The sequence below is a fragment of the Equus quagga genome, chromosome 5 (genome assembly GCF_021613505.1).
Source record: "Equus quagga isolate Etosha38 chromosome 5, UCLA_HA_Equagga_1.0, whole genome shotgun sequence".
In the NCBI taxonomy this organism is placed as follows: domain Eukaryota; kingdom Metazoa; phylum Chordata; class Mammalia; order Perissodactyla; family Equidae; genus Equus; species Equus quagga.
This window is the reverse complement of record NC_060271.1, coordinates 130,369,758-130,396,299: the sequence shown is the minus strand read 5'-3', so window position 1 is coordinate 130,396,299 and position 26,542 is coordinate 130,369,758. Positions and strand designations below refer to the sequence as shown.

The window sequence follows — 26,542 nt, the reverse complement described above, 5'->3', positions numbered from 1 at the left end:
AAAATTAAAAACCAGAAGTGACTAACAACAGGTGCTCCATCTCATTAGTAATCAAATATTGAAATGGATATAAAAGCAAAGGGAGCGACTTGGTTTTGTCTACCTATCAAATTGGCAAATAATGTAAAAGGCTGATGATATTCAGCCTAGCAAAGATATGGGAGTATGTGTATTCTCATCACTACTGGGAGAGTTCAATTTGCTATAGCTTTTTAAAAAAGCAATTGAGATTATTTTGGAATTTTAAATGTACACACACTTTAACAATTCCATTTCTTGAGATCTACAAAAATATCCACATATATGCACAAAATACTTACAATGATGTTCACTGCAGCAACCTTTATAACAACCTAAATGTCTATCAATACTGGAATAGTAAAATAAACTATGGCAAATCCAGATAATGGAACTCTCCACAGCCCTTAAAAAGAACTAGGTAGGCGCTGGCCTGGTGGTGCAGTGGTTAAGTTTGCAAATTCCACTTTGGTGGTCCAAGGTCCACTGGTTCAGATCCCAGATACGGACCTATGCACCACTTGTCAAGTCATGCTGTGGCAGGTGTCTCATATATAAAGTAGAGGAAAATGGGCATGGATGTCAGCTCAGGGCCAGTCTTCCTCAGCAAAAAGAGGAGGATTGGTGACAGATGTTAGCTCAGGACTAACCTTTCTCAAAAAAAAACAAACATTAAATTAAATTAAAAATTACAAAAGAACTAGGTGAATTTTAAGTTCTGACTGGACAATTTCCAAAATAAATGAAAAAAGCAAATACAGAACAATAGACACAGTATAGCTGCATTTTGGTTTTTTAAAAACCCACAAGTATTTGTGGGTTTAATAGGTAAGGAATAAAAGGAAAATGACACACCATTAGGTTGTTATATGCACAGCAAAAGGGGTAGTGATACATTGATGTGTTATAAAGTGGTTGTCTTAGAAGACAGAGATCAAGGAAAAAAGGCTAAGAAGAGAACTAATATTTTATATTCACTTCTGTAATTTTTAATTTTTCAAATAGGCATGTATTACCTTTGTAATTAAAAAAAAAGGTTGTTTTGTTTGGTTTTTTGTGAGCTGACAAAGCAGAGAAGGAGAGGGAGCACTTCAGGTAGAGACAAAGGCAGAATATAAAAAAACATGGTATAGGGGCTGGCCCCGTGGCCGAGCGGTTAAGTTCGCGCGCTCCGCTGCAGGCGGCCCGGTGTTTCGTTAGTTCAAATCCTGGGCGCGGACATGGTACTGCTCATCAGACCACGCTGAGGCAGCATCCCACATGCCACAACTAGAAGAACCCACAACGAAGAATACACAACTATGTACCGGGGGGCTTTGGGGAGAAAAAGGAAAAAATAAAATCTTTAAAAAAAAAAAAAAAACATGGTATATTCAGTTATCTGGGAAAGGGAGACTTCCTCTCTCCCTAGTCCTGCTCACTCTCTTCCCTTTTCACATCTCTAAAGACAACAAGCTATCCCTCAAAGCCCAAGACTATGAGCCATTATCTCCACCAAGACTTTGCCCTGCTCTTCTCTCCAGATCGAAAGAGCCCTTCCAAAACCCCTCCCCTTTACTCCAATGGAGGCATCTAAGCATAGACCATCTACAAGATAGAAAACAGTCTGTGTTCAAGTCTCCCTATTGTAAGAAAAACCACTGAAATACAAAAAGAAAAAAAAATGAAAGTAGATAAAATTCATTTCCTAATTCATAAATGCCACAATAGGGAAAGTGTATAATGTATCACCACAACCATGCTACTGACAGGCTTCTCCCCATATTCATTTCAATTATGCCTAGTTTATACTAATCTAGTTTTTCCTAGACTATAGAAATACAAATTCTAATTCCATGAGCTTGTTAAATGGTTGACAATAGGCTTATGAAATAAGGCCCAGCTCTGTTACCACATCCTAAACCCCAAAATCAGTTTTGAAATTACATGATCCAAGAAAATTAAACAGTTACCAATTACAGTGGCCATCAATAAATAATGATCACATCACATACTACTGTGCTACTTGTATATATTTTTCTACATAATAAAATTATAATTACCCTGGTATGTCTAAGGACCAGAATCTTTACCAGGGGTAATAAAGCATAACATACGCAGTTTGCATCTTCCAAACTATTCTTTGTAATTGTTCCTAAACTTATCTTTGTTACTAAAAGTAGGCCAGAAGTTGCTAAATTCAAGTCACAGATAAGAACTGTTGATGCAACCCAAATGCTTCTTTAAATCTTATATACAAAAGCATGATCAAGATCTTTCTATGTGAATACTAATACAAAGGTTTAAAAATTTTGTCATGACTTTTCCTCACATTTATATATCAGGATTTATAAAATCTTAATTACATAAGAACAACAGATTCTGTTTTGATAGTACAATATCACACCTACTCAAAAAGAATAAACCTTAGAACTGGGAAAAAGTTGACATTTGGAGGACAAGAAAACAATCCCAAAAATAATACAAGCAAATATTCACTCAATACAACTAATTAATCTCAGTGAATTAAAAGATTAAAATGTCAACTAATTTTCACTCATTGATTTAATACTTTAGAGAACCTAATATGTGCCAAGTAACGTACTGCCTTTTTGGAAAAAACAGGCTAACATAAGAAGACTGATTCTGTATGCACATTATGCACATACCTTTTCGAAGACATTTATAGACATATACAACATAGGCTGTTTTACAGATAGTTCGTCAACTGTCTGTAAAAAAGCTATAGTTCTGGGGTCGGCCCCACGGCATAGTGGTTAAGTTTGGCACGCTCTGCTTTGGTAGTCCATGTTCACAGGTTCAGAGCCCAGGTGCAGACCTACACCACTCATCAGCCATGCTGTGGTGGTGACCCACATATAAAATAGAGGAAGACTGGCACAGATGTTAGCTCAGGACTAATCTTCCTCAAGCAAAAGAATAAATAAATAAAAGCTAAAGTTCTGTACATTTTACAGAATACTAGCAGATATAGTTAGCTTCTCACTGGATTTAATCTTCACATCTCCTTGAGGCAGAGAGAGATAGTCTTATAAATTATCACTCACAGTCAAGAAGATAATTAATAAAACATCTAATTAATTAATACCAGTCTTAGCTGTTATGACTCCAAATCCAGTATTCTTTCCATTATACTACTTTGCTTCTTTTAAAAATACACTTGAAAATAAATAATCAAGTCATTTCCCTTCATTTTTTTCCATCTTTACTTTCCATTTTTATGTCTTTACCATAGACAAAAGAAAAAAGAAACTTAAGGAAAAAAATTCATTTTCATTTTCATATATTAATAATATAGGTTAAAGAGGATCCATTTTAGGGATTTATTTTAATGGAATTTTACTTAGAGAAAATGATTTGAAATAAGCAAGCCACTGTTCAAACTTTTAGACTTTTTATTTCACAGATTTGTTGTAACTTAGACTAAACTGAACACAGTTCAGTTCATAAGAGAAATGTTCTCTGTTTATAACAGAAAAAAAGAAGCACAATAAAACACTATGTCAGGGACTTATATTCTCCTTATCATCTTGAAAGACAAAACTTCTCTATGCTAAAACTTTGTAACCATCCATCTCCCCAACTCTCCCCCAAAAATCAGTAATGAACTTCTTAAAAATGTATTCAGTGTTTTACTTTATGACTTCCCTCTGAAGGAAATTTCATAGGCCAATTTTGTACTAGAGTTTCCTTTTATTAGTTCTAAATTTAGTTTTATTTGTATCATCCGTTGCTCTCCTATTATGGAAATGTCTTAAATATGGAAAAAAATCTGCTTTCAGTCACGCCTTCAAATTTTGTAATTTACAGCTTCCCCCTTTTCATAAAAATATATGCTTGCAGCAGAAACTGCTTTTCAGAACTACCAGCAAACTCCTTTAGGTGAGTTTCTCATTCTTTTATAATGTAACATCTTGCTTTTGTGACCGAATTCTTCTTTAGCCTGAGTATAACAATATTAACAAAACATATTCGGACTCTAATTTTAAATGCTGTAATCATGAATTATATATTCCATTTAAGCTACAGTCAGAAATAATACCTTAGAATTTTTTTAGCATGGACATGGCATAACCAATCATGAAGTCTCAAATTAAACTGCATTTTGCCAAATATTTAGAAATGCTGGAGCATCTTATACAACACCAAGGTATTATGGGATAGAGATTCTAATAACGAAATTGTAAAACGTTTCTAAATCAAAATATCACTTCCAATAAAATGTTAATAAATCACACGTAACAATTTCTAAAGAAAATCACAGAAGTATATTAAATCAGTGAAAGAAGGGCCACCCAGTTTTGGATTTCACATTTGCAGTTATCTTTCTATTCTGGAATAATTTGGAAAGGATGGATACATTTTAAAAGATAAACTGTCAAAAATCTTTAGGGATTTAAACATAATCTTACTATGCATCACCCTAGAGTCTCATAAATATTAATTAATTGTGCCTTGACCACAAGTGTGAGCAGTCTTATTGTCCACAAGATAAAATCTTCAAAAAGTGAGTCGCTAAAGATCGCAAATACTAAAAGTTAAAAAATCATAAGTTCTATTCCTCTAAGAGCTATAACTATTATCATAAGAACCAATAAACGCAAATTTTAATTTTCAAATTTCTGAAATATGTACATACCCCTTAACCACCAAAATTAAAATAGCCAAACAGCAGGAAATCTGGTATACGTTAACTGAGAGAATGAAAAATATGGACATATTATCCACTGCCTATGAATCGTCGGGTTTTCTCTAATTTTAAATGATGTGAAGGGAAATAATTGCAAAGAATGTGCATTTTTAAGAATGTAAACAGTAAGATGTTAAGAAAAATGACTATTCTTTAATGTAACCAATAACTTCAAGGTTGCTTTAAAAAATAAAATCTCAAAACAGTTTAATATAAGTGTTTAGAATATTTTACAGTATTTTATTTTTTGCCTGCTTTTAACGAGACCATAAAATAGCTTTTGAATGATTTTATTTTTTTTTAAACACAGGCACAATCACAAATAAACATATACCACCCTGTTTTAGGTGCTATGCTCTGAAGAATCATACACTCCTAGTGAAATTTTTCTTCCTGAATTAAATCAACGGTCAGTGAGTAAACAGACTGTTACTATTTTCCCCATCACCATTTATTAAATGTGAAACATCAAAATTATATATTTCTAGGCCAGTAAGTCTCTGTAGACTGCTTCTCACAGAAGAGTAAGATGTCATGGTAACGTTTCTATATTGAAATTTTATATTATGTATATTTTACCACAATAAAATTTTTTTTCACTTCTGTTTGGTGTATCTTGTCTGAGTCTCCCTTCAGAAAAGCTCAGCAAATTAAATATCCTTCTAAAATAAAAAAAGCCCTGGTCTGATTCCTAAGGAGCTCTAAAAGATATAAATGTGATGACCTTGGATATTTCAGAAAATACAGCCTCTCTCTGTATGCCAGCCTTTTCTATATATACAATGCTGTGTGCCAAAAAGATCTCAACTACGTCTGTTTGCTTTTTTTTTTCAGTCAGTCAGTACAAGAAGCAACACCTACAGTGTTTCTCAAACTCTGACCTGCAGATTGCCTGTATCAGAGAACTACCTGAGATGCTTGTTTAAATGCAAATTCCTGGTCCCACCACAGACCACCTAAATCGGAAGATCTGACACCATTTCCACCAAGCACCCTAGAAGTGATTCTGGCTTCCATCAGGTAATTCTGGCTTTCAGGTTTCATCCAAGCCTCAGTGAGCCACAAAAATTAAGGAAGAAAAAAATTAGTATTCTCTTTTTCTCAGATACAGTTTGGACCCAATGGCCCATCTGCCATTTTATGAATTACACTACTGCACCCCTCAGTTCAGTGGTTCCCACACTCTCCTGCACTTAAGAATAACTGTTCTTTTTAAACTTTTAAAAACTCCCCACTCCAGGTTGCACCACATACCAATTACATTAGAACGTCTGGGGATGGAGGCAAGACATCAATATTTCTAAAAATCTCCAGTTGAGTCCTATGCATAGCAAGGTTTGGAAACTACTGTTACTGGCTTTAGTAGATAAAGATTAGAAAAATCCTTACTTAAAATGACCTTTAATCCAGTAAGGGAAATTTTTTTCAATGCATTTATTTAAATTAAATTTTCTTAAGATTATCTTTTTTCAAAGAATGTAAGACAAAAACAGTTGTTTCATGTTGAATGCAATTAATATAGGATGATACCGTGCATCTCAAGTTCAGAGAAAATTCATCATTATTTCATTTGCACATAATTTCAGTGATTATATTTTGAGAAATATAATCATTGAGGAGCCAATATGAAAATTCAAAGTTCATGTTTTAGATATTTAAAAGCAACTCCAAATATTCTGTTAACGCCAAATAAATTTTTCTAAATTTAGAAAAGGTACAATATTGTTATTAATATTAGCTTTATATTCCGCAACATCTCTTTCCCCAATTTCTGATGCAGTATCTCATTTCTCTGAAAGAAACCCACAATTTTGATGTCTTTTCTTCTAATCTTTACTAATTCCCATATGTGCTGATTGTATGACCTGTTAGCAGCACTTAATGAAGTCTAATGGTTCACAAAAAAAAATTTTAAATCTTGATTCTTTCAACGAAGGTAAACTAGTCAACCATAACACACCATTTTTAACCTTCAACTTGAACTTTAGTCACTATGTAACACAATAAAATAGGGCCATATATATTTAAACGTATAAAAGTCCAAAGTGCCACAAACATAAGTCTATAACTTATCCCAAAAAGGTGAAACATTTTTCAAAATCATACTAACGTTTAGACGTTTAATACTTCAAATATTCTTGCAGCAGTTTCAACGTACAAAAACACATTTCACTAGATCTTGCAGGCCTCAAAGCTAGTGCACTTTCCTCTTAGAAAAATATCACTACAACCAAAAATTTTTTAAATTTATCTTTAATATATTAAAGCATCTTAAATATTAAAAGAATTATTTCCTAAATTCTTCCTTCACTGCTCAAAAAAGTCCCACGTTATCTTTAATAAAAACAAAAAAATACCTCATCTAAACTACGGCTAAAGGGAAAGCTCCAATTTCAATGAGCAAACTTTTAGTATGACTTCTAAAGGAATCATAATGAAAAACAAAACAGTAGGGTCACATCCTGATACAGAATGCACAAATAAGGCAGCTACTTTTACATCTGAAAAGAACACTGTATCTTGGTTAAGTTCCAAAATTTTGTACATAATGGAATCCCACAAGTCAATACCCAATGCCACCTGTGAACAAGAGGCAATATTTTATCTGTATGTTAAATTCAGATGGCTACTCAAAGTATAGGCCAAAAACCAGGCATAATATACAGTGTTTAAAACACCAGTAGTTACCTACCCTCATAGGAACCAGGTTACTGAATTAGTACCAAGAACCGTTTCCTAATCTTTATGAAGAACAGAAAAGATAAATGTTGGGTCAAGATGAAAGAAATAAGTTTATAGGCTAACTCAACATGTTCAAAATAATCAAAACAGGGGGCCAGCCCTGTGGCACAGGGTTAAGTTCAGTGTGCTCTGCTTCAGTGGCCCAGGTTCGCAGGTTCAGATCCCGGGCATGGATCTACACCACTTGTCAGCCATGCTGCAGCAGCAACCCACATATAAAGTGGAGGAAGACTGGCAAAGATGTTAGCTCAGGGCTAATCTTCCTCAGAAACAAACAAAAAATCCAAAAAGGAAAGATGAGCACAGAGCAGAATGGAGAAATGCTCAAAGGCCATACATTTAAGTCAGAAGTACTTCAACTTGATCTGCAGCTTAGAAATAACCCAACTAGTAGAGACTCCACTGCCATTACCAGGGCCTACGCTGCTCAGCAAGGCTCATTCATGACTTGGAAGCAAAAGGTACCATAACAAGGTTTTTAAAAAAATGCTTAGTATTAATTAGGCCTTTCAGATGGAGGCACTAGTCAGTGGGATAATTCCACCTACAAAAGGCTCTGATCTGTATTTATTTGTATTCTGTTTTTAAACATTGCAATAAGCCTATGGTATACAAAATGAAACTCCTTTTACTAGACCACACTCACAGTACATTAGTAAAAGTCAAAAGAAAAAGCAAAATTAACAAGCACGTCAAACAGTGCTCAGCACATCATTTGTTATTAGTAAAATGCACAACAATGGCTATATCACAAAGACAGACATCACTAAGTATTCTCTGAAGATGTGAAGAAACTGGAACCCTCATACATTGCTGGTGGGAATGTAAAATGGTGCAACCACTTTGGAAAACAGTTGCCAGTTTCTTAAGGGTCAAGCATAAACTAACCATAATACCCAGCAATCCCATTCCCTGAAATCTAACCAAGAGAAATAAAAACATGTCCACATATATGGCGAATTCATAAACAAAATGTACATATATCTATACAACAAAATTTTATTCAGCAATTAAAAAGGACAAAATGTTGACATATACTACAACATAGATGAACTTTAAAAACATTATGCTAGGTAAAAGAAGCCAGAAAAAACCGACTGCATCTTGTATGAGTCTACTTGTACGGAATTTCCAGAAAAGACAAATTTATAGAGACAGAAAACAGATAGTGGTTGGCTGGGTTGAGAGCAAGGCACAACTGCAAATATGCTCAAGGGAATTTTGGGGGATTAATGAAAACGGATTGTGATGACGGTTGCACAACTCCATAAATTTACTGAAAATCAGTACAATGTATACTTACAATGGGTGAATTTTATAGTATGTAAGTAAAATAACTCAATAAAAAGAACTAGCAAAACTAGTAAACAATGATACTTATGTTCAACACCTGCTGACTACTTTCAATTGCCACACTTTTATTTCAGAGCTAATTCTAAGAGTAAATAAGAGACTGAAACATGCCTCGTCAATTGACTACATCTGCAGGCTATATTTATTCATTCAACCAACAATTATCAAGGACTTACAAGCAAGATACTGTGTCTTGCTCTCTTTTGTCTGCTAACTGAACACCAGCAGAAGACAGAAAAAAACTACCACAACTCTAAATTCCCTTCTTTCTATAACTGTTTTAAATACGATGCAAAGGGAACAAGAAAAATCAAGCATTTGGGTTAATTAGAAAAATAAGAAACAGATTATTACAAACAAGAACCATTTTAAAGCTAAATAAAAATGCTAGTAATCAGAATACTTGATAATATACAAAAATTTTTCAAACAGTCACTCATGCTGACTTGTAATAACACTCCACTCCTCAAAATCTCTCAAGCCCTCTGGCTTTGTTTTTAATTTTGTTGACATATAACAGCCAAGATGCCATTCTAAAGAATTTCACACACCACCAGTATCTCATCTGTTCTTACTCATGAAGTGCTGTTTCAACACAGGCATCACCTAGAAATATAAAAAGGAACTGGATATGTTTAACCAGAAGAAAAGTTAGGGGGTAGGAAGAAGAGATGACACATGATAAATGACAAAGCCTGTTCAGCCTACACAAGGTGTCTTTACTTCACCTAAAACAGAATAAAATTAGCTTAAATCCTTTCCAAGAGAAACTGTTTCAGCACAATCCAGAAAATATCCAAATCGCAATTTACTTTTCCTGCTTGACCTCCAATTAATTCTACCACCCAAACCCATCCTCTCTGCAAATACAGATGTTTACCTATTTCCCTTACTATAGATAGGTAAGAATAAAGTGAGAGGAACACTTTATATATAACATATATGGTATGTATATGATATATATAAACATACACCAAAATGTTTATTTGGGGAATACTTTAATCTCTCTTCAAGCAGGGATATATTTCCACAGTTTATCACTGCTCATCACCAAAAAAGAATTATTGGTTAGTTCAACAAATACTTACAGGACACAGTAATAAGAACACAAAAAAAGACTCATGTCCTAAAAGAGCTTGTACTGTCCATTAAACAAACTCAAAAACCAAGAAGAATATAAGACAACAATACTTATTATATTAAGCATTCCACATCACAATCATCCAAGTAATTAAATGCCAATCCTGCTCTGCTCTGTTTCTATCTAAATAAATTATTGCTGGAGGAGGCTCTGCTATTCATTTCCATGGAATTAAAAACAACCCCAATAATGAAGTGTTAGAAATTATTTCCCAGTCTATAATCTCTTGAAAATAAAGAAAATTTCTATCACTTGTTTCATAACTAAAAAAGCCTGAAACTCTTTTAGAGAATAAAGGGAATTAGACATTGAATACTAAGCGATCATTAAATATAACAAAAAAATTATAAAGCACTTTAGATATCTGAACAAACAACCCACACCTTACCAAAATGAAGCAACAAACCATAAAATCATTCTTGGACTCAGAAATATTCCCCAAAAGATTATCAACAATGAACCAAAAATGAATCTCAATTTTTCCTTTTTGTCACACACACACACACACACACACATACACAGAGTAAAATACCAACTACTGTGATGAAAATGCTTTCCAAAAAGATAAGTGAGGGTCAACTGGGACAGTCAACTGCAGAATTTACAAATATATCTCTATAATTTAATCATACTTAAAAAAAAAAAGTACAGATGAAAGGAAAGAATGACTCCAATCAAGGATAAAGTGAAAAGAGACAGTTTTAGTAGAGTCCCAAATGCCACCATGATTTCACATCAATTTAAAAATATTAAGCTCCATATAATAAGCTAACTACCAATGGAAAACGTTATTTTGTGTTTTTTCCCCAAAAGCTGTAAGTTGCCGTGAGTCATCTACATTCTCTTCACCAATAACCCTCATCACTAACAGCTCAAATATATCGTACTGAATGTCAGCACACAAGTGAATTTTAAGTATAGGTGTAGAGTAATATTTCCATGAAGAAACTCAAGAAGCCCAAACGGAAACCAAATCTATAATCACTACCTTCTCTCCTCCCCTAATCACCACTCTCCAAACAGAAAGTTGTGTGACAATACAGAGAGATAAACAAAGACTCCCAATTAACACTTTTGGAGTTCTAATACTTCAACAAATCTCCTGATAAAATATTTGTACCCCTACTTCATACTTTCCATCAGAATTCCAAATGGAATAAAATTAACATTAAAAATAAAACCATCAGAGTATTAAAAGAAAATTCAAGTATATGAATCAAATTCTTGGTAATGGAGAATGACCATGACATCTAAGCCAGAAATCACTCTACAGTGGGAAGACTGATAAATTTGACTACATAAAAGCTTCTATTATTCCTTATGCATAAAAAAAAAAAGACAAAGCACATGTACAGAATAATTTTAACTTTTTTGTATTTTAATTTTTCAGACAGACATTTATACCAAAATGTTAATCTAAACAGTGGTTATCTCTGTGTGGGGAGACTATCTATAAGCATCACTTGCATTTAAACCTTTCTCTATTCCCTAGATTTTCTATAGTAAGAACAGAGTATTTTTATAATTTAAAAAATGACAAATCTTTCTTCACTGCAAAAAATGAAATCTATGTTTCCCTCTCTCAACCATGGTTGCCTGCCTACCTCCTTCAGATAAAAAGATATAACCAAAAAAATGAATTTTGAATACAGCATGGGTTAAACAACAGAACAATGACTAAAGATTTGATGTACTAACCAAGGCAGCAGAAACACGAAAAGTCCACCCAACAGTAAATTGATTTTCGACAAAGGTGCCAAGGCAATCCAATGAGAAAAGAAAAATGTTTTTTAAAATTTGGTGCTGCTGACTATAGTTAACAATACTGTATTGTAGACTTGAAAGTTGCTAAGCGAATAAATCTTAAATATTCTCACCATTAAAACAACATGGTAATTATGTGAAGGATGCATTTACTAACCCTAATGTGGTAAACATTTGGCAACATATACATGTACTGATCATGCACCTTAAATATATAAAATGTCAATTATATTTCAATGAAGCTGAAAAAAAAACATGAGTGCTGGATAGTCTGGATAACTGGGTATGGGAAATGTAGAGGAAAAAAATGAACCTTGACCCCTAACTCACACCATACACTAAAAGTGGCTGAATACATACCCTAGACCTAAACATAAAAGTTGAACTAGAAACCTTATAGAAGAAAGCAAAGGAGAATATCTTTGCAACATGGTGGATAAGCAATGGTCTTAGGCAGAAAAAGCAGTAAACACAAAAAAATTTGATTATAAAAAATAGACATGCTGGCCAGAGCAATTAGACAAGAAAAAGAAATATAAAAGGAATCCAAATAGGCAATGAAGAAGCGAAACTCACTGTTCACAGATGACATGATTTTATACATAGAAAATCCTAAAGAATCCATCAGAAAACTATTAGAAATAATGAACTACAGCAAAATTGCAGGGTACAAAATCAACTTACAAAAATCAATTGCATTTCTATACTCTAATAATGAACTAACAGAAAGAATTCAAGAACATAACCCCACTTACAATCGCAACAAAAAGAATAAACTATCTAGGAGTAAATTTAACCAAGTTGGTGAAAGACATATACAATGAAAACTACAAGACTTTCATGAAAGAAATCAATGATGACACAAAGAAATTAAAGATATTCCATGCACATGGATCAGAAGAATAAACACAATTAAAATGTCCATACTACCCAAAGCAATCTATGGAGTCAATGCAATCCCAATCAGAATCCCAATGACATCCTTCACGGAAATAGAACAAAGAATCCTAAAATTCATATGGGGCAACAAAACATCCCAAATAGCTAAAGCAATCCTGAGAAAAAAGAAAAAAGCTTGAGGTATCATAATCCCTGACTTCAAAATGTACAACAAAGCTATACTAATCAAAACAGCATGGTACTGATACAAAAACAAGCCTAGAGATCAATGGAACAGAAGTGAAAGCCCAGAAACAAAACAACACATCTATGGACAGATAATCTCCAACAAAGGAGCTAAGAACATACAATGGAGAAATGATAGTCTCTTCAACAAATGGTGTTGGGAAAATGAGACAGCCAAATGCAAAAGAATGAAAGTAGACCGCTATCTTAAGCCACACACAAAAATAAACTCAAAATGGATCAAAGACTTGAAGGTAAGACCTGAAACTATAAAACTTCTGGAAGAAAAGATAGGTAGTATACTCCTTGACATCAATCTTAAAAGGATCTTTTCGAATACCATGTCTTCCCAGACAAGGGAAAGAAAAGAAAAAACAAACAAGTGGGACTTCATCAGATTAAAGAGCTTCTGCAATGCAAAGGAAACCAGGAACAGAATGAAAAGACAACCCACTAAGTGGGAGAAAATATGTGCAAATCATATATCCGACAAGGGGTTAATCTCCAAAATACATAAAAGAACTCACACAACTCAACACCAAAAAGCAAACCTGATCAAAAAATGGGCAGAGGATATGAAGAGACATTTTTCCAAAGACGATATACAGATGGCCAACAGGCACATGAAAAAATGTTCAACATCACTAATCATCAGGGAAATGCAAATCAAAACTATACTAAGATATCACTTCACACCCGTTAGAATGGCTATAACTACCTAGACAAAAAATAACAAATGTTGGAGAGGATGTGGAAAAACGGGAACTCTCATACACTGCTGGTGAGAATGCAAACTGGTACAGCCACTATGGAAAACAGAATGGAGATTTCTCAAAAAATTAAAAATAGAAATACCACACAACCCAGCTATCCCACTACTGGGTATTTACCCAAAGACCTTGAAATCAACAATTCAAAAAGACATACACCCCTATGTTCACTGCAGCATTATTCACAACAGCCAAGACATGGAAGCAACCCAAGTGCCCATCCACTGATGAATGAATAAAGATGATGTGGTATATACATACAACGGAATACAACTCAGGCATAAAAAAGACAAAATCATCCCATTTGCAACAACATGGATGAATCTTGAGGCTATTATGTTAATCAAAATAAGCCAGACAGAGAAAGACAAACTCCTTGTGATTTCACTCACATGTGCAAGATTATTAACATAGGGACAAAGAGAACAGTTTAGTGGTTACCAGAGAGGAAGGGGGCTGGGGGTGGGCACAAGGGGTGAAGCAGTACATTTATATGGTGACTGACACATAACAATGTACAAGTGAAATTTCACAATGTTATAAACTATTACGACCTCAATAAAATTTTTAAAAAAAGACACAGCAGCCTTAGGGAAAGCCTCTGCACAGCACCAGTAGAAGGCACCCAGCCGACAGCCACAAGGCTGGAAGACCCCAGGGCAAAAGCAGCATAGCTAGGTGTACTAACCACAGACTGTAGAAGATGCCAATAGCTCTCCTGCGACCTATAGAGGACAAGTGAGATTTGGTGGGTGCCGACAGCAACGGAGCAACAAATATAAGTGATCCCACCCCTGGCTGCTGGAAAAGCCCATAACACCGTTGCAGACCCCAAGGAGAGAGCACATCTAGGTGGGCGGCAACAGTAGGCACCTGCAGCCTGAAGCCCCCCTGTGACGGCCCCCACGGCAGAGGAGGGAATCCAAAGGGCCACTGTGGCTACGAAGAGGGGCCCAGGCCCAGTTAGCAACTACGGACAGGATTCCTGGTTGGTGAAATATAAACAGCTGCTCCTCCCACCGCAGCAGCTGAAACAAGTGAAAGGAGCAACTAAACTCTATTTCCATGCGGAGGCACAAATCAACAACATCAAGCAATATGAAAAAATACATTAAATCTCCAGAACAGAAAGAAAGCAACAAATACACAGAAAACAATCCCAAAGAAAATGAGATGTATAACCTAAATGACGATGACTTCAAAACAGCCATCATTAAGATTCTCAATGAGTTAAGAGAGAATTCTGACCGACAACTCAACGAGTTCAGGAGCTATGTCACAAAAGAGTTTGATACGATAAAGAAGAACCAAACAGAAATATTGGAAATGAAGAACACAATAGAGGAGATTAAGAAAAATCTAGATGCTCTGAACAGTAGGGCCGATAATATGGAGGAAAGAATTAGCAATTTGGAAGATGGCAATATAGAATTGTTGCAGGCAGAGGAGGAGAGAGAAGCAAGACTTAAAAGAAATGAAGAAACTCTCCGAGAATTATCAGACACAATTAGGAGATGCAACGTAAGGATTATAGGTATACCAGAGGGAGAAGAGAAGGAGAAAGGGGCAGAAAACCTATTCAAAGAAATAATGGCTGAGAACTTCCCAAATCTGGCGAGGGAGATGGATCTTCAGGTGACAGAAGCCAATAGATCTCCAAACTTTATCAATGCAAGAAGACCAACTCCACGGCATATAGTAGTGAAGCTAGCAAAAGTCAACGACAAGGAGAAAATATTAAGGACAGCCAGGCAAAAGAAACTAACCTACAAAGGAACCCCCATCAGGCTATCAGCAGATTTCTCAGCAGAAACTTTACAGGCTAGAAGAGAGTGGAATGATATATTCAAAAATCTGAAGGACAAAAATCTACAGCCGAGAATTCTCTACCTAGCGAAAATATCCTTCAAATACGATGGAGAAATAAAAACTTTCCCAGATAAACAAAAATTAAGGGAGTTCATTGCCACAAAACCTCCTCTTCAGGAAATCCTCAGGAAAACCCTCGTTCCTGAAAAATCCAAAAAAGGAAAGGGGCTACAAAACCAAGAGCAGAGGAGATAAGTAGAAGGACAACAACAGAGAGTAGCAGCTCTACATCAGAACAGATTAAACCATGGGACGAGAAACAAAGGAAACTGAAAAAAACCGGAAAACAAGACACAAAATGGGAGTGGTAGGCCCCCACGTCTCAATAATCACTCTAAATGTAAATGGATTGAACTCCCCAATCAAAAGACACAGAGTGGCAGGATGGATCAAAGAACAAGATCCAACAATATGCTGCCTCCAGGAAACACACCTCAGCCCCAAAGACAAACACAGACTCAGAGTGAAGGGATGGAGAACAATACTCCAAGCTAATAATGAACAAAAGAAAGCAGGTGTCGCTATACTAATATCAGACAAGGTAGATTTCAAAGCAAAACAGATAAAGAAAGATAAAGAGGGACAGTATATAATGACAAAAGGGACTCTCCACCAAGAAGACATAACACTTGTAAATATATACGCACCCAACACAGGAGCACCAAAATTTGTAAAGCAACTCTTAATAGAACTAAAAGAAGACATCAACAACAACACAATAATAGTAGGGGACCTCAACACACCATTAACACCAATGGACAGAACATCCAGACAGAAAATCAACAAGGAAATAATAGAATTAAATGAAAAATTAGACCAGATGGACTTAATAGATATATATAGAACACTTCATCCAAAAACAGCAGGTTACACATTCTTCTCAAGTGCACATGGAACATTCTCAAGGATTGACCATATTTTGGGAACCAAAGCAAACATCAATAAATACAAGAGAGTTGAAATAATATCAAGCATCTTTTCTGATCATAACGCTATTAAACTAGAAATCAACCACAAGAAAAAAGCAGAGAAAGGTGCAAAAATGTGGAGACTAAACAACACGCTTCTCAACAAACAATGGATCATTGAAGAAATTAAAGAAGAAATCAAATATTATCTGGAGACAAATGAAAATGAGAACACGACATACCAAATCATTTGGGATGCAGCAAAAGCAGTCCTAAGAGGGAAATTCATCGCAATACAGGCTCACCTCACTAAACAAGAAAAAGCTCACGTAAGCAACCTCAAACGACACCTAACAGAACTAGAAAAAGAAGAACAAACAAAGCCCAGAGTCAGTAGAAGGAGGGAAATAATAAAAATAAGAGCAGAAATAAACGATATTGAAACAAAAAAGACAATAGAAAGGATCAATGAAACAAAGAGTTGGTTCTTCGAAAGAATTAACAAAATTGACAAACCCCTAGCCAGACTCACCAAGAAAAGAAGAGAGAAAGCGCAAATTAATAAAATCAGGAATGACAGAGGAGAAATCACAACAGATACCAATGAAATACAAGAGATCATAAGAGAATACTATGAAAAACTATATGCCAACAAATTGAACAACTTGGAAGAAATGGACAAATTCCTAGACTCCTACAATCTCCCCAAACTGAATCAGGAAGAAATGGAGAATCTGAATAGACCAATCACAAGTAAGGAAATAGAAACGGTAATCAAAAACCTCCCCAAAAACAAGAGTCCAGGACCAGACGGCTTCTCTGGAGAATTCTACCAAACATTCAAAGAAGACTTAATACCTATTCTCCTCAAACTGTTCCAGAAAATTGAGAAAGATGGAGAACTCCCTAACACATTCTATGAAGCCAACATCACTCTGATCCCCAAACCTGACAAGGACAACACAAAGAAGGAGAACTACAGGCCGATATCACTGATGAACACAGATGCAAAAATCCTCAACAAAATTTTGGCAAACCGATTACAGCAATACATCAAAAAGATTATACACCATGATCAAGTGGGATTTATACCAGGGACACAGGGATGGTTCAACATCCGCAAGTCAATCAACGTGATACACTACATCAACAAAATGAAAAACAAAAACCACATGATCATCTCAATAGACGCAGAGAAAGCATTCGACAAGATCCAACACCCATTTATGATAAAAACCCTCAGTAAAATGGGTATAGAAGGAAAGTACCTCAACATAATAAAGGCCATATATGATAGACCCACAGCCAACATCATACTCAATGGACAAAAGCTGAAAGCCATCCCTCTGAGGACAGGAACAAGACAAGGGTGCCCACTTTCACCACTCCTATTCAACATAGTACTGGAGGTGCTGGCCAGAGCAATTCGGCAGGAAAAAAAAATAAAAGGAATCCAAATAGGTAACGAAGAAGTAAAACTCGCGTTGTTTGCAGACGACATGATCTTATACATAGAAAACCCCAAAGAATCCACAGAAAAACTATTAGAAATAATCAACAACTACAGCAAAGTAGCAGGGTATAAAATTAACGTGCATAAATCAGTAGCATTTCTATACACTAACAATAAACTAACAGAAAAAGAACTCAAGAACTCTATCCCATTCACAATCGCAACGAAAAGAATAAAATACCTTGGGATAAACTTAACCAAGGAAGTGAAGGATCTATACAATGAAAACTACAAGACTTTCTTGAAAGAAATTGATGATGACATAAAGAGATGGAAAGACATTCCTTGCACATGGATTGGAAGAATAAACATAGTTAAAATGTCCATACTACCTAAAGCAATATACAGATTCAATGCTATCCCAATCAGAATCCCCAGAACATTCTTCACAGAAATTGAACAAACAATCCTAAAATTCATATGGGGGAACAAAAGACCACGAATTGCTAAAGCAATCTTGAGCAAGAAAAACAAAGCCGGCGGAATCACAATCCCCGATTTCAAAACATACTACAAAGCTACAGTGATCAAAACAGCATGGTACTGGTACAAAAACAGGTCCACAGATCAATGGAACAGAATTGAAAGCCCAGAGATAAAACCACACATCTATGGACAGCTAATCTTCGACAAAGGAGCAGAGGGCCTACAATGGAGAAAAGAAAGTCTCTTCAACAAATGGTGCTGGGAAAACTGGACAGCCACATGCAAAAGATTGAAAATCGACCATTCTTTTTCACCACACACCAAAATAAACTCAAAATGGATCAAAGACCTAAAGATTAGGCCTGAGACAATAAGTCTTTTGGAAGAGAATATAGGCAGTACACTCTTTGACATCAGTTTCAAAAGAATCTTTTCGGACACTGTAACTCCTCAGTTGAGGGAAACAATAGAAAGAATAAACAAATGGGACTTCATCAGACTAAAGAGCTTCTTCAAGGCAAGGGAAAACAGAATTGAAACAAAAAAACAGCTCACTAATTGGGAAAAAATATTTACAAGCCACTTATCCGACAAAGGGTTAATCTCCATAATATACAAAGAACTCACACTGCTTAACAACAAAAAAACAAACAACCCGATCAAAAAATGGGCAGAGGACATGAACAGACATTTCTCAAAAGAAGATATGAATATGGCCAAAAGACACATGAAAAGATGTTCATCATCGCTAATCATCAGGGAAATGCAAATCAAAACTACACTAAGATATCACCTTACCCCCGTTAGATTGGCAAAAACATCCAAAACCAAGAACGACAAATGTTGGAGAGGTTGTGGAGAAAGAGGAACCCTCATACACTGTTGGTGGGAATGCAAACTGGTACAGCCACTATGGAAAACAGTATGGAGATTTCTCAAAAAGTTAAAAATAGAAATACCCTATGACCCAGCCATCCCATCACTGGGTATCTATCCTAAGAACCTGATATCAGATATCTCAAGAGTCCGTTGCACCCCTATGTTCATCGCAGCATTATTTACAATAGCCAAGACGTGGAACCAGCCTACATGCCCAGAAACTGATGATTGGATAAAGAAGATGTGGTATATATACACAATGGAATACTACTCAGCCATAAAAAAAGACGAAATTGGCCCATTCACAACAATGTGGATGGACCTCGAGGGCATTATGTTAAGCGAAATAAGTCAGTCAGAGAAAGACGAACTCTATATGACTCCACTCATAGGTGGAAATTAGTATATTGAGAAGGAGATCTGATCGATGGTTACCAGGGAAAAGGGGGGGTGGGGGGAGGGTACGGAGGGGGAAGTGGTGTACCCACAACATGACTAACAAAAATGTACAAGTGAAATTTCACAAGCTTGTAATCCATCATAACATTAATAAAAAAAAAAAAAAAAAAAAATTTTTAAAAAAAGAAAAGAAAATAGACATGCCACAGACCGGGAGAAAACTTTGCAAAACATGTATCTGACAAAGAACTGGTATCTAGGATAGATAAAGAACTTGTACAAACCAATAATAAAGACATAGTCCAATTTTTTTAAATGGGCAAAAAATGTGAACAGATGCTTCACAAAGGAAGATACACAAATGGCCTGCAAGTGCATGAAAAGTACATCATTAGTCATCAGGGAAATGCAGATTAAAATCACAATGAGATACCACTACCCACCCACAAAATGGCAAAAATGTAAGACTCAATGTTGAGGAGGAACTGGAACCTCACACGTTGCTGTGGGAGTGTGAAATGAAATGACCACTTCGGGAAAAGATCTGGCAGTTTCTTAAAAACTTAACACACATCTACCCTGTAACCTAGCAATTTCAGTACTAGGTCCTTAGCCAAGAGAAATGAAAACACATCCTCACAAAGACTTAATACAAGATTGTTCATAGCAAGCTTTATTAAGAGCCAAAGTAAATAATATATAATAGCCAAAAACTGAAAACAGCCCACATAGCCATCAACAGGACATGGCTAACGGACTGTGGTTTATACACATAATGAAATACTACTCAGCAATAAAAAGGGAACAAACTGCTGATACACACAATAATATGGATGAATCTCAAAAACTACGCTGAGCTAAAGAAGCCAGATACAAAACAGTACATAATATATAGAATTCTATTTATATGAAGTTCTGGAAGAGGCAAAAGTAATCTTTAATGCCAAAAACAAACAAACAAAACAAAAAACTCAAGAAGCGTGATTGACTCTAAAGGAATGGGGTGTGGAATTAGTTGAAAAGGCATGCAAGGGAGACTTCTGGGTTGGTAATATGTTCTATATCTTGCTAAGGACTTGCATTACACAGGTGTGTGCATTTGTCAAAACTCATCAATGGTTTACTTAAGATTTATACATTGCACTGTATGTAAATTTAATCTTTAAAAAAATAGGGGCTGGCCCCGTGGCCGAGTGGTTAAGTTCGCGCGCTCCGCTGCAGGCGGCCCAGTGTTTGGTTGGTTCGAATCCTGGGCACGGACATGGCACTGCTCATCAGACCACGCTGAGGCAGCGTCCCACATGCCACAACTAGAAGAACCCACAACGAAGAATATACAACTATGTACCGGGGGGGCTTTGGGGAGAAAAAGGAAAAAATAAAATCTTAAAAAATAAAAAAAAATAAAATAAATAAATAAAAAAATAAACAAATATTGAAGTCTACTTAAAATGAAACGCATGCTGAAGAGTTTAAAGAAGTGTACCAATATCTGAACTTACTTTAAATGAATCAAAAACAAAAAATGTATTGATAGATGGATAAAGGGATGGATAGATGTAATAAAGCAAATATGGCAGTTATTAATTAGACGGTGAGTATAGGGATGTTGTCAATTCTTTCAACTTTGTTTTACTTTGAAATTTTCCATAACAAAATGTTGGGGGAAATTTTAAACTCTAACCGTTACCTTATTAAGTTGCACATAGCATTTCTAAAAAATTAACAATTGGTTTTTAAATATATACCACTCCTAGATATATACTTAAACCTACAGAAACTTCACACGGGCTCCAGGAATGTTCACAGCAATACTTGCCATAATAGCAAAAAATGAAAAACAACCTAAACATCCATCAAGATATACATCAAGTAGATTGGAACAATATATTGTGGTTTATGGTAACAGTGAAAATGAATAAACCACAATGTGGGTGAATCAGACATATAATTTTGAGTGAAAAAAGCAAGTCACTAAAGAATATATACAAATGTCAACCTCTTATAAAGTTTAAAAAAAACAAGTAAAACTAAACAATACTGTTTAGGGATACAGATAAATGTGATAATCTATAAAACAAAGCAAGGGAATAATAAAAAATATTTCAGGGCAGCAGACAGGAGAGGATGCAGGAAGACTGAGGGAGCGGCAGCAGCAGCACACAGGTAACTTGAACAGGCTAGCGTTCTGTTCATGAACTCGTGTGGTGATTACATGAAAATTTGTTTTTATGCTTCATAATTCCTATTTACATGCTATATTCTCTTAATGTTTAGAATACTTCAGAATTCAAAATGGGAAAACAGAGCTATATGATCAGGAGTCAATCAAAACAACAACTTAGGCCTCAAGATAATTATCCACTATTTCTTTACAACTGTCTAAGCTGTATATGTATAAGTCTACATTTCCTTACTTAGTCTACACTGGCCTTACCTTGGGGCAAGATGCTTCCAAATTCAGAATTTGGGGGATTTTGAATGGTACAATAAGTACATAAATCTTTACAGTATGTTCCCAAAAACCCTCTTGGTAGTCTGGGGTAGCAGTCTGAAATCAAACACATTAATATTTCTCATATTACTATTTACACCAAGAGAGATGAACTGACTATAAATATTCTAACACCAGATCAGGTCAGATGTTACCATCAAATAAGTTTTACCAAAAGCTTGGTTTTCAGAGCTCTTTATACATCAGAATTGTGGGTGATGGACTATGGACCTGTACTTTCAAAGAGATTCAATTTCACCTAAACAGTAAGTTTCATACAATATTTTTTTTGAAACCTCTCTAGCTAATTCATTTTCTTTAAAGATTTTCTGACCATCAAAACATAAGTTTTAAAGTAATCCCATTTGTGCTATAAATGTCCAACTTTTATTTCACGAAAGAAAAACAGGCATAAAACAATTTTTCACTTTTTAATTCTATCTTACTTTTACATCTTTACAATATTCGTACTTATTACATAGGAGAAAAATACACATATAATTTTATTTTAATTAGGCAAATAACCAAACCAACCTGAAAGTCCAAGCACTGTGATAAGAAATATCTTCATATAGTTTACACATATAATGAAATCTATCAAATAAAGCATTTTGTATTCTAAGTCACTGAAAATTGTAAATAAATTTTTAATCACCTTTCCCCATCAAAACAACTCTTAAGTAACAGTTTACTCAAGCCTGAATCCATAGGTTATTATAACCTTTTACTCTTTTAGAAAGTAAAACAAATTAAAACCCAAAAGCATAGACCTTTAGAAAGACTTCTCTCCAGCACACTAAAGCACAATTCTTTTACCATAATATTTGGGTAAGCAGTATAAGAAGCTGAGTCTTGACAACAAAACATTATTTACCCCAAAGTTTCAAACACTGCAAAAGCATACCATTGAAGACATGCCCCTCCAAAAAAAAGTGTTACAGAAGCAAACCTCTCTCAAAACTCTATTTCTAAATAATACCAAGCAAGCAGCTCACACTCTGCAACCACAAATCTGATATATTCTCTTCAGATTAATTTAAGGACCCACAATAAAGCAAGGAGTCTCTGCAGAGAAAAAAGACAATTTAGCCTCTACAACAACATAGTCTTGGAATCCAGCTCTATCTATGCTTGATGATTGCTAAGTACTTCTCTGATGGCAAATTCAAATGATAATGCTACTCATTCAAAATTATATAGCAAGAAATAGTTGCCAATAAATTTCAAAGGAAATTTAAAGCAATTAACTAAAAATATGCTAAAGCACACAGAAGTGGGCTCAATTTAATGAACACTACTATGCACCAAGCAGTGAGCTAAGCACTTTACATCTTATCTCATATGACATTTTTTCCTACAGAGTTTACCTTCTAGCCCTAGCCTACTGAAGAATAATTATACAGTAACTTCTGGTATATTTCATCTTCTTACTTCTGTCAGGCGGTATGTATACAATGTTAAATGGTATTTTCTGGGCTCCTGAATGAACTAAGATTCATGGCTATGCTTTTATTGGACTATATTACTTTAAGATTTTCTGTTAAAGACAAAACATTTCTTTCCCCTAGTAAAACCAAAAGAAACATCATATGCAGTAAAACAGTGATCGACTGTAACATGCAGGTTAAATGGTAAGGTTTCAAATCTTTAAAGTGATCCCAGACATTATTTCATCAGTATTTCGGGAAATCCACTTTTATAACATTCTTTTAAAGATTAGTTCATTGGAGTTCCCATTTGGAAACATGAAGAAGTTCTGAAGATGGATAGTGGTGATGGTTGCACAACAATGTGAATTGTAATTAATGCCACTGAACCATACACCAAAAATGGTTAAAATGGTAAATTTTATGTTATGTATATGTTACCACAATAAAAAATTAATTTGTTCTACTATTTCATACAAAATATACATAATTTACAACTAACTTACTATAACATGGTTTAAGAAAAAATTTCAGCTCATCAATTTGCAATAGAAGCACCAGCAACCTTGCTCCAAAGAAAAGAGTAAGGGACAATTTTGGGCCTGGTAAGATTTACTGCAACTCAGAACCATAATTTAATCAACTAAAAAACAGTGATAACAAAGTCTGTCCAGACAGCAGCATCTGATGTCAAGTCTCACACCAGTAATATGTCACCTTAATAAAAGTGTAAAGTGGGCACTCAATAAATGAATGGACCAAATTGTTTCCTGAGCATGTGTAATTTCATTTGTAAAAACAGCCTTCATTTTAATAGTTTAGAAAATACTTTAATAAAACAATGTATGATCATATTACATATATAAATAGCTTAGGTTCAAGCTCAGAATAACCCCAATAATTATGATTAACATCACTAAAGACCCAGAGATGAAAATGAAGTGTAAAAAATTTCTATCTGGGATTGAATACGAACCTGATGAATACTTGAGATTTGCTGTACTATTTTTAACTGAACTTTCTGGCCTTAGGTCAAAGTTTTGCTAGCAAAATACCAAAATGAAAATGCTGGGAGTGAAGCCAGAGCCTCCACTTTGGCGGAGGAAAAGCTATGCCCTCCATGCAAGCCCTCCTACCACCGACCGAAGACTTCTAAAGACCGCCCCGGGCGTCACGCTCCCCAGAAAACACAAACCACCACACCAATGTGGAATCAGCAAAGGAAAACGTCAAACGCGTCTGACAGAATACAGTACACCACCACGTTCTGTCTGCGCACTGCACGGAAAGACACACTTCTCAGTCAGTTCCTGCACTTTGGCCAAACAGCACTGAGTCACCCTGCAAATGATTCCAGAAACCTCAAAGGATAACCAACTGAAGAAAAGTCAGTCCCTGGAAAGGGAGGAGGCGGTTTTTCTCATCATCTAGTCACTAGGTTGCTCCCAGCAGGGAGCAGAACTGAACACGCGTCCAAACAGAGGAGATCTGAAGGATCCAAAGCTCACGCACCCCAACTCCAGTCCTCCAGAGTTAATTTAACACCCAGAGCATCTTGCTCGCCTTCTCCTCCGCCCCAGGGCAAAAATCCACACCCCCTTTCCCAGAACTGCATCTCTACCGCACGGCGATCAAACTGCGCGACATAGTCGTCCATCCTAACAGAAGTAAGAAATCAGCACGCCTTACGGGTTCCTTTCTTAATCAAGAGCCAACTAGCAGGCTACGTGGCTATTAATTCGGATTTCAAAGGCCGCCTTAGGAAAGACACGCCACGAAAAGGAGAGACTGATTCCACTCTACAATTCAGACTGACTCTGGCTCTGGCGCAATAATCTCGGGAAATTGAATTTACATAAAATGCACGAAATTGCAACTGTGAACGTTCAGACAACTGAAAACGTGACAACTTCAGCCTTGTGTTTCAAGATTTCAGACTGAAAGGAGAGACCGAGGGCAGCTCTTCGTCAGGTACCCAGGTGGGGACTCCCACTAGGGACGGCATAGCTCTCCCCCGCGCTCGGACCCCCGTCCCCACGCAGCGTGACACTCTCCCCAGTCGGCGAGTCCTGTGCACGAGGGGCAGCAAACCCTCCCCCTACTCCGCAAACCCAGAGGCTAGGCGGGAAGGGCAAGAGGGCTGTCCACGAAGGGGCGGCCGGGGATGACACCCGCCCGGGAGGAGTAAGGGAAGCATCCAAGGTGGGTCTCCACCCCTGGAACCCGCTCGCAGAAGCGTCCGGCCTCCCACCCGCGCCCCGGCCGCCGGCCGGCGGGGGGCGAGACCTCCCCCACGAACGGGTGGGCAGCGACGGGTGGGCTCCCGGGCCGCGGCCACCTACCAGCAGGCTCTCCACGTTGATGGGCGAGCGCGGGTCTCGGATGAGCGCCTCCAGCTTCCTCTGGCGGCTCGCGCCCGCCCCGTCCCCGGGCACGGCCTCGGGGGCGCCGGGCATTTTCCCCGTCGGCGCGGGCCGGCTCATGCCGCCGCCGCCGGGCCGCACTCCCGCTCCCCGGGCTCCGGCCCGGCCGCCTCGGGGCCTAGCGCCGCTCCCGAACCGATGGCTCCGGGCGGGGCTCCGCCCGGGCCCACCGCCCGCTTCGAGCTGTGGCTTCGAGTCTCGGCGCGAGGCCGGGGCCTGAGGCTGTCCGAGGGGCCGGCCCGGCGCGGCCGGGAGCGGCGAGGAGCAGGCGGCGTCCCCGCCCCTCAGTCAGATTCGCGCCGCCGGGTCCGCTCGTCCGCCGGGAGCTCCCTCAGGACTCTGAGGGCGGGAGCGGGGAAGCGCCGCCGCCACCGCCCGGCCCGGCCCGCCCCGCCCTGTGGGCTTCGAGAGGCTGAAGTCCAGGATCGGACACCTACGGCCGCCGGCAGCCCGCTCCCATGACCGCCGCCGGCCGCCGCAGACCCACCAGCCCGCTCCCCTCACGCACTCCCGCGCGGCGCCCGTCTCCGGCCGCGCGCCGCCGCTACCCACAAGCCCCTCGGCCCGCGGCCGCCGGCGCGCGCCCCCGCTCGCCCCGCCC

The 26,542-nt window shown here is 37.3% G+C and overlaps 1 protein-coding gene and 1 long non-coding RNA gene across 10 annotated transcripts in view; one reads left to right on the top strand and one right to left on the bottom strand.

The window, feature by feature from the left end:
* Positions 1-26,529, bottom strand: part of ROCK2 (Rho associated coiled-coil containing protein kinase 2) — a 164,624-nt gene extending 138,095 nt beyond the window's left edge. For 6 of the 8 annotated variants that reach the window (XR_006888496.1, XM_046660403.1, XM_046660401.1 and 3 more), the window contains exons 1-2: positions 25,861-26,529; positions 22,035-22,148 (exon numbers count right to left, since the gene is read on the bottom strand). Coding sequence is in view for 7 of the 8 variants with exons in the window: in XM_046660403.1 (XP_046516359.1) it covers positions 22,035-22,148; positions 25,861-26,001 (255 nt within the window). In the remaining variant the exon portion in view is untranslated. The remainder of the gene's footprint in view (positions 1-22,034; positions 22,149-25,860) is intronic. The other 2 variants (XM_046660405.1, XM_046660407.1) reach the window with 2 other exon arrangements.
* LOC124239044 (uncharacterized) overlaps positions 24,484-26,542 on the top strand; it is a 15,678-nt gene continuing 13,619 nt past the window's right edge. Inside the window, exon 1 of one of the 2 annotated variants that reach the window (XR_006888500.1) lies at positions 24,484-25,489. This is a non-coding gene — a long non-coding RNA (uncharacterized LOC124239044). Of the gene's footprint in view, positions 25,498-26,542 lie in introns of both variants that reach the window. The other variant, XR_006888498.1, reaches the window with a different exon arrangement.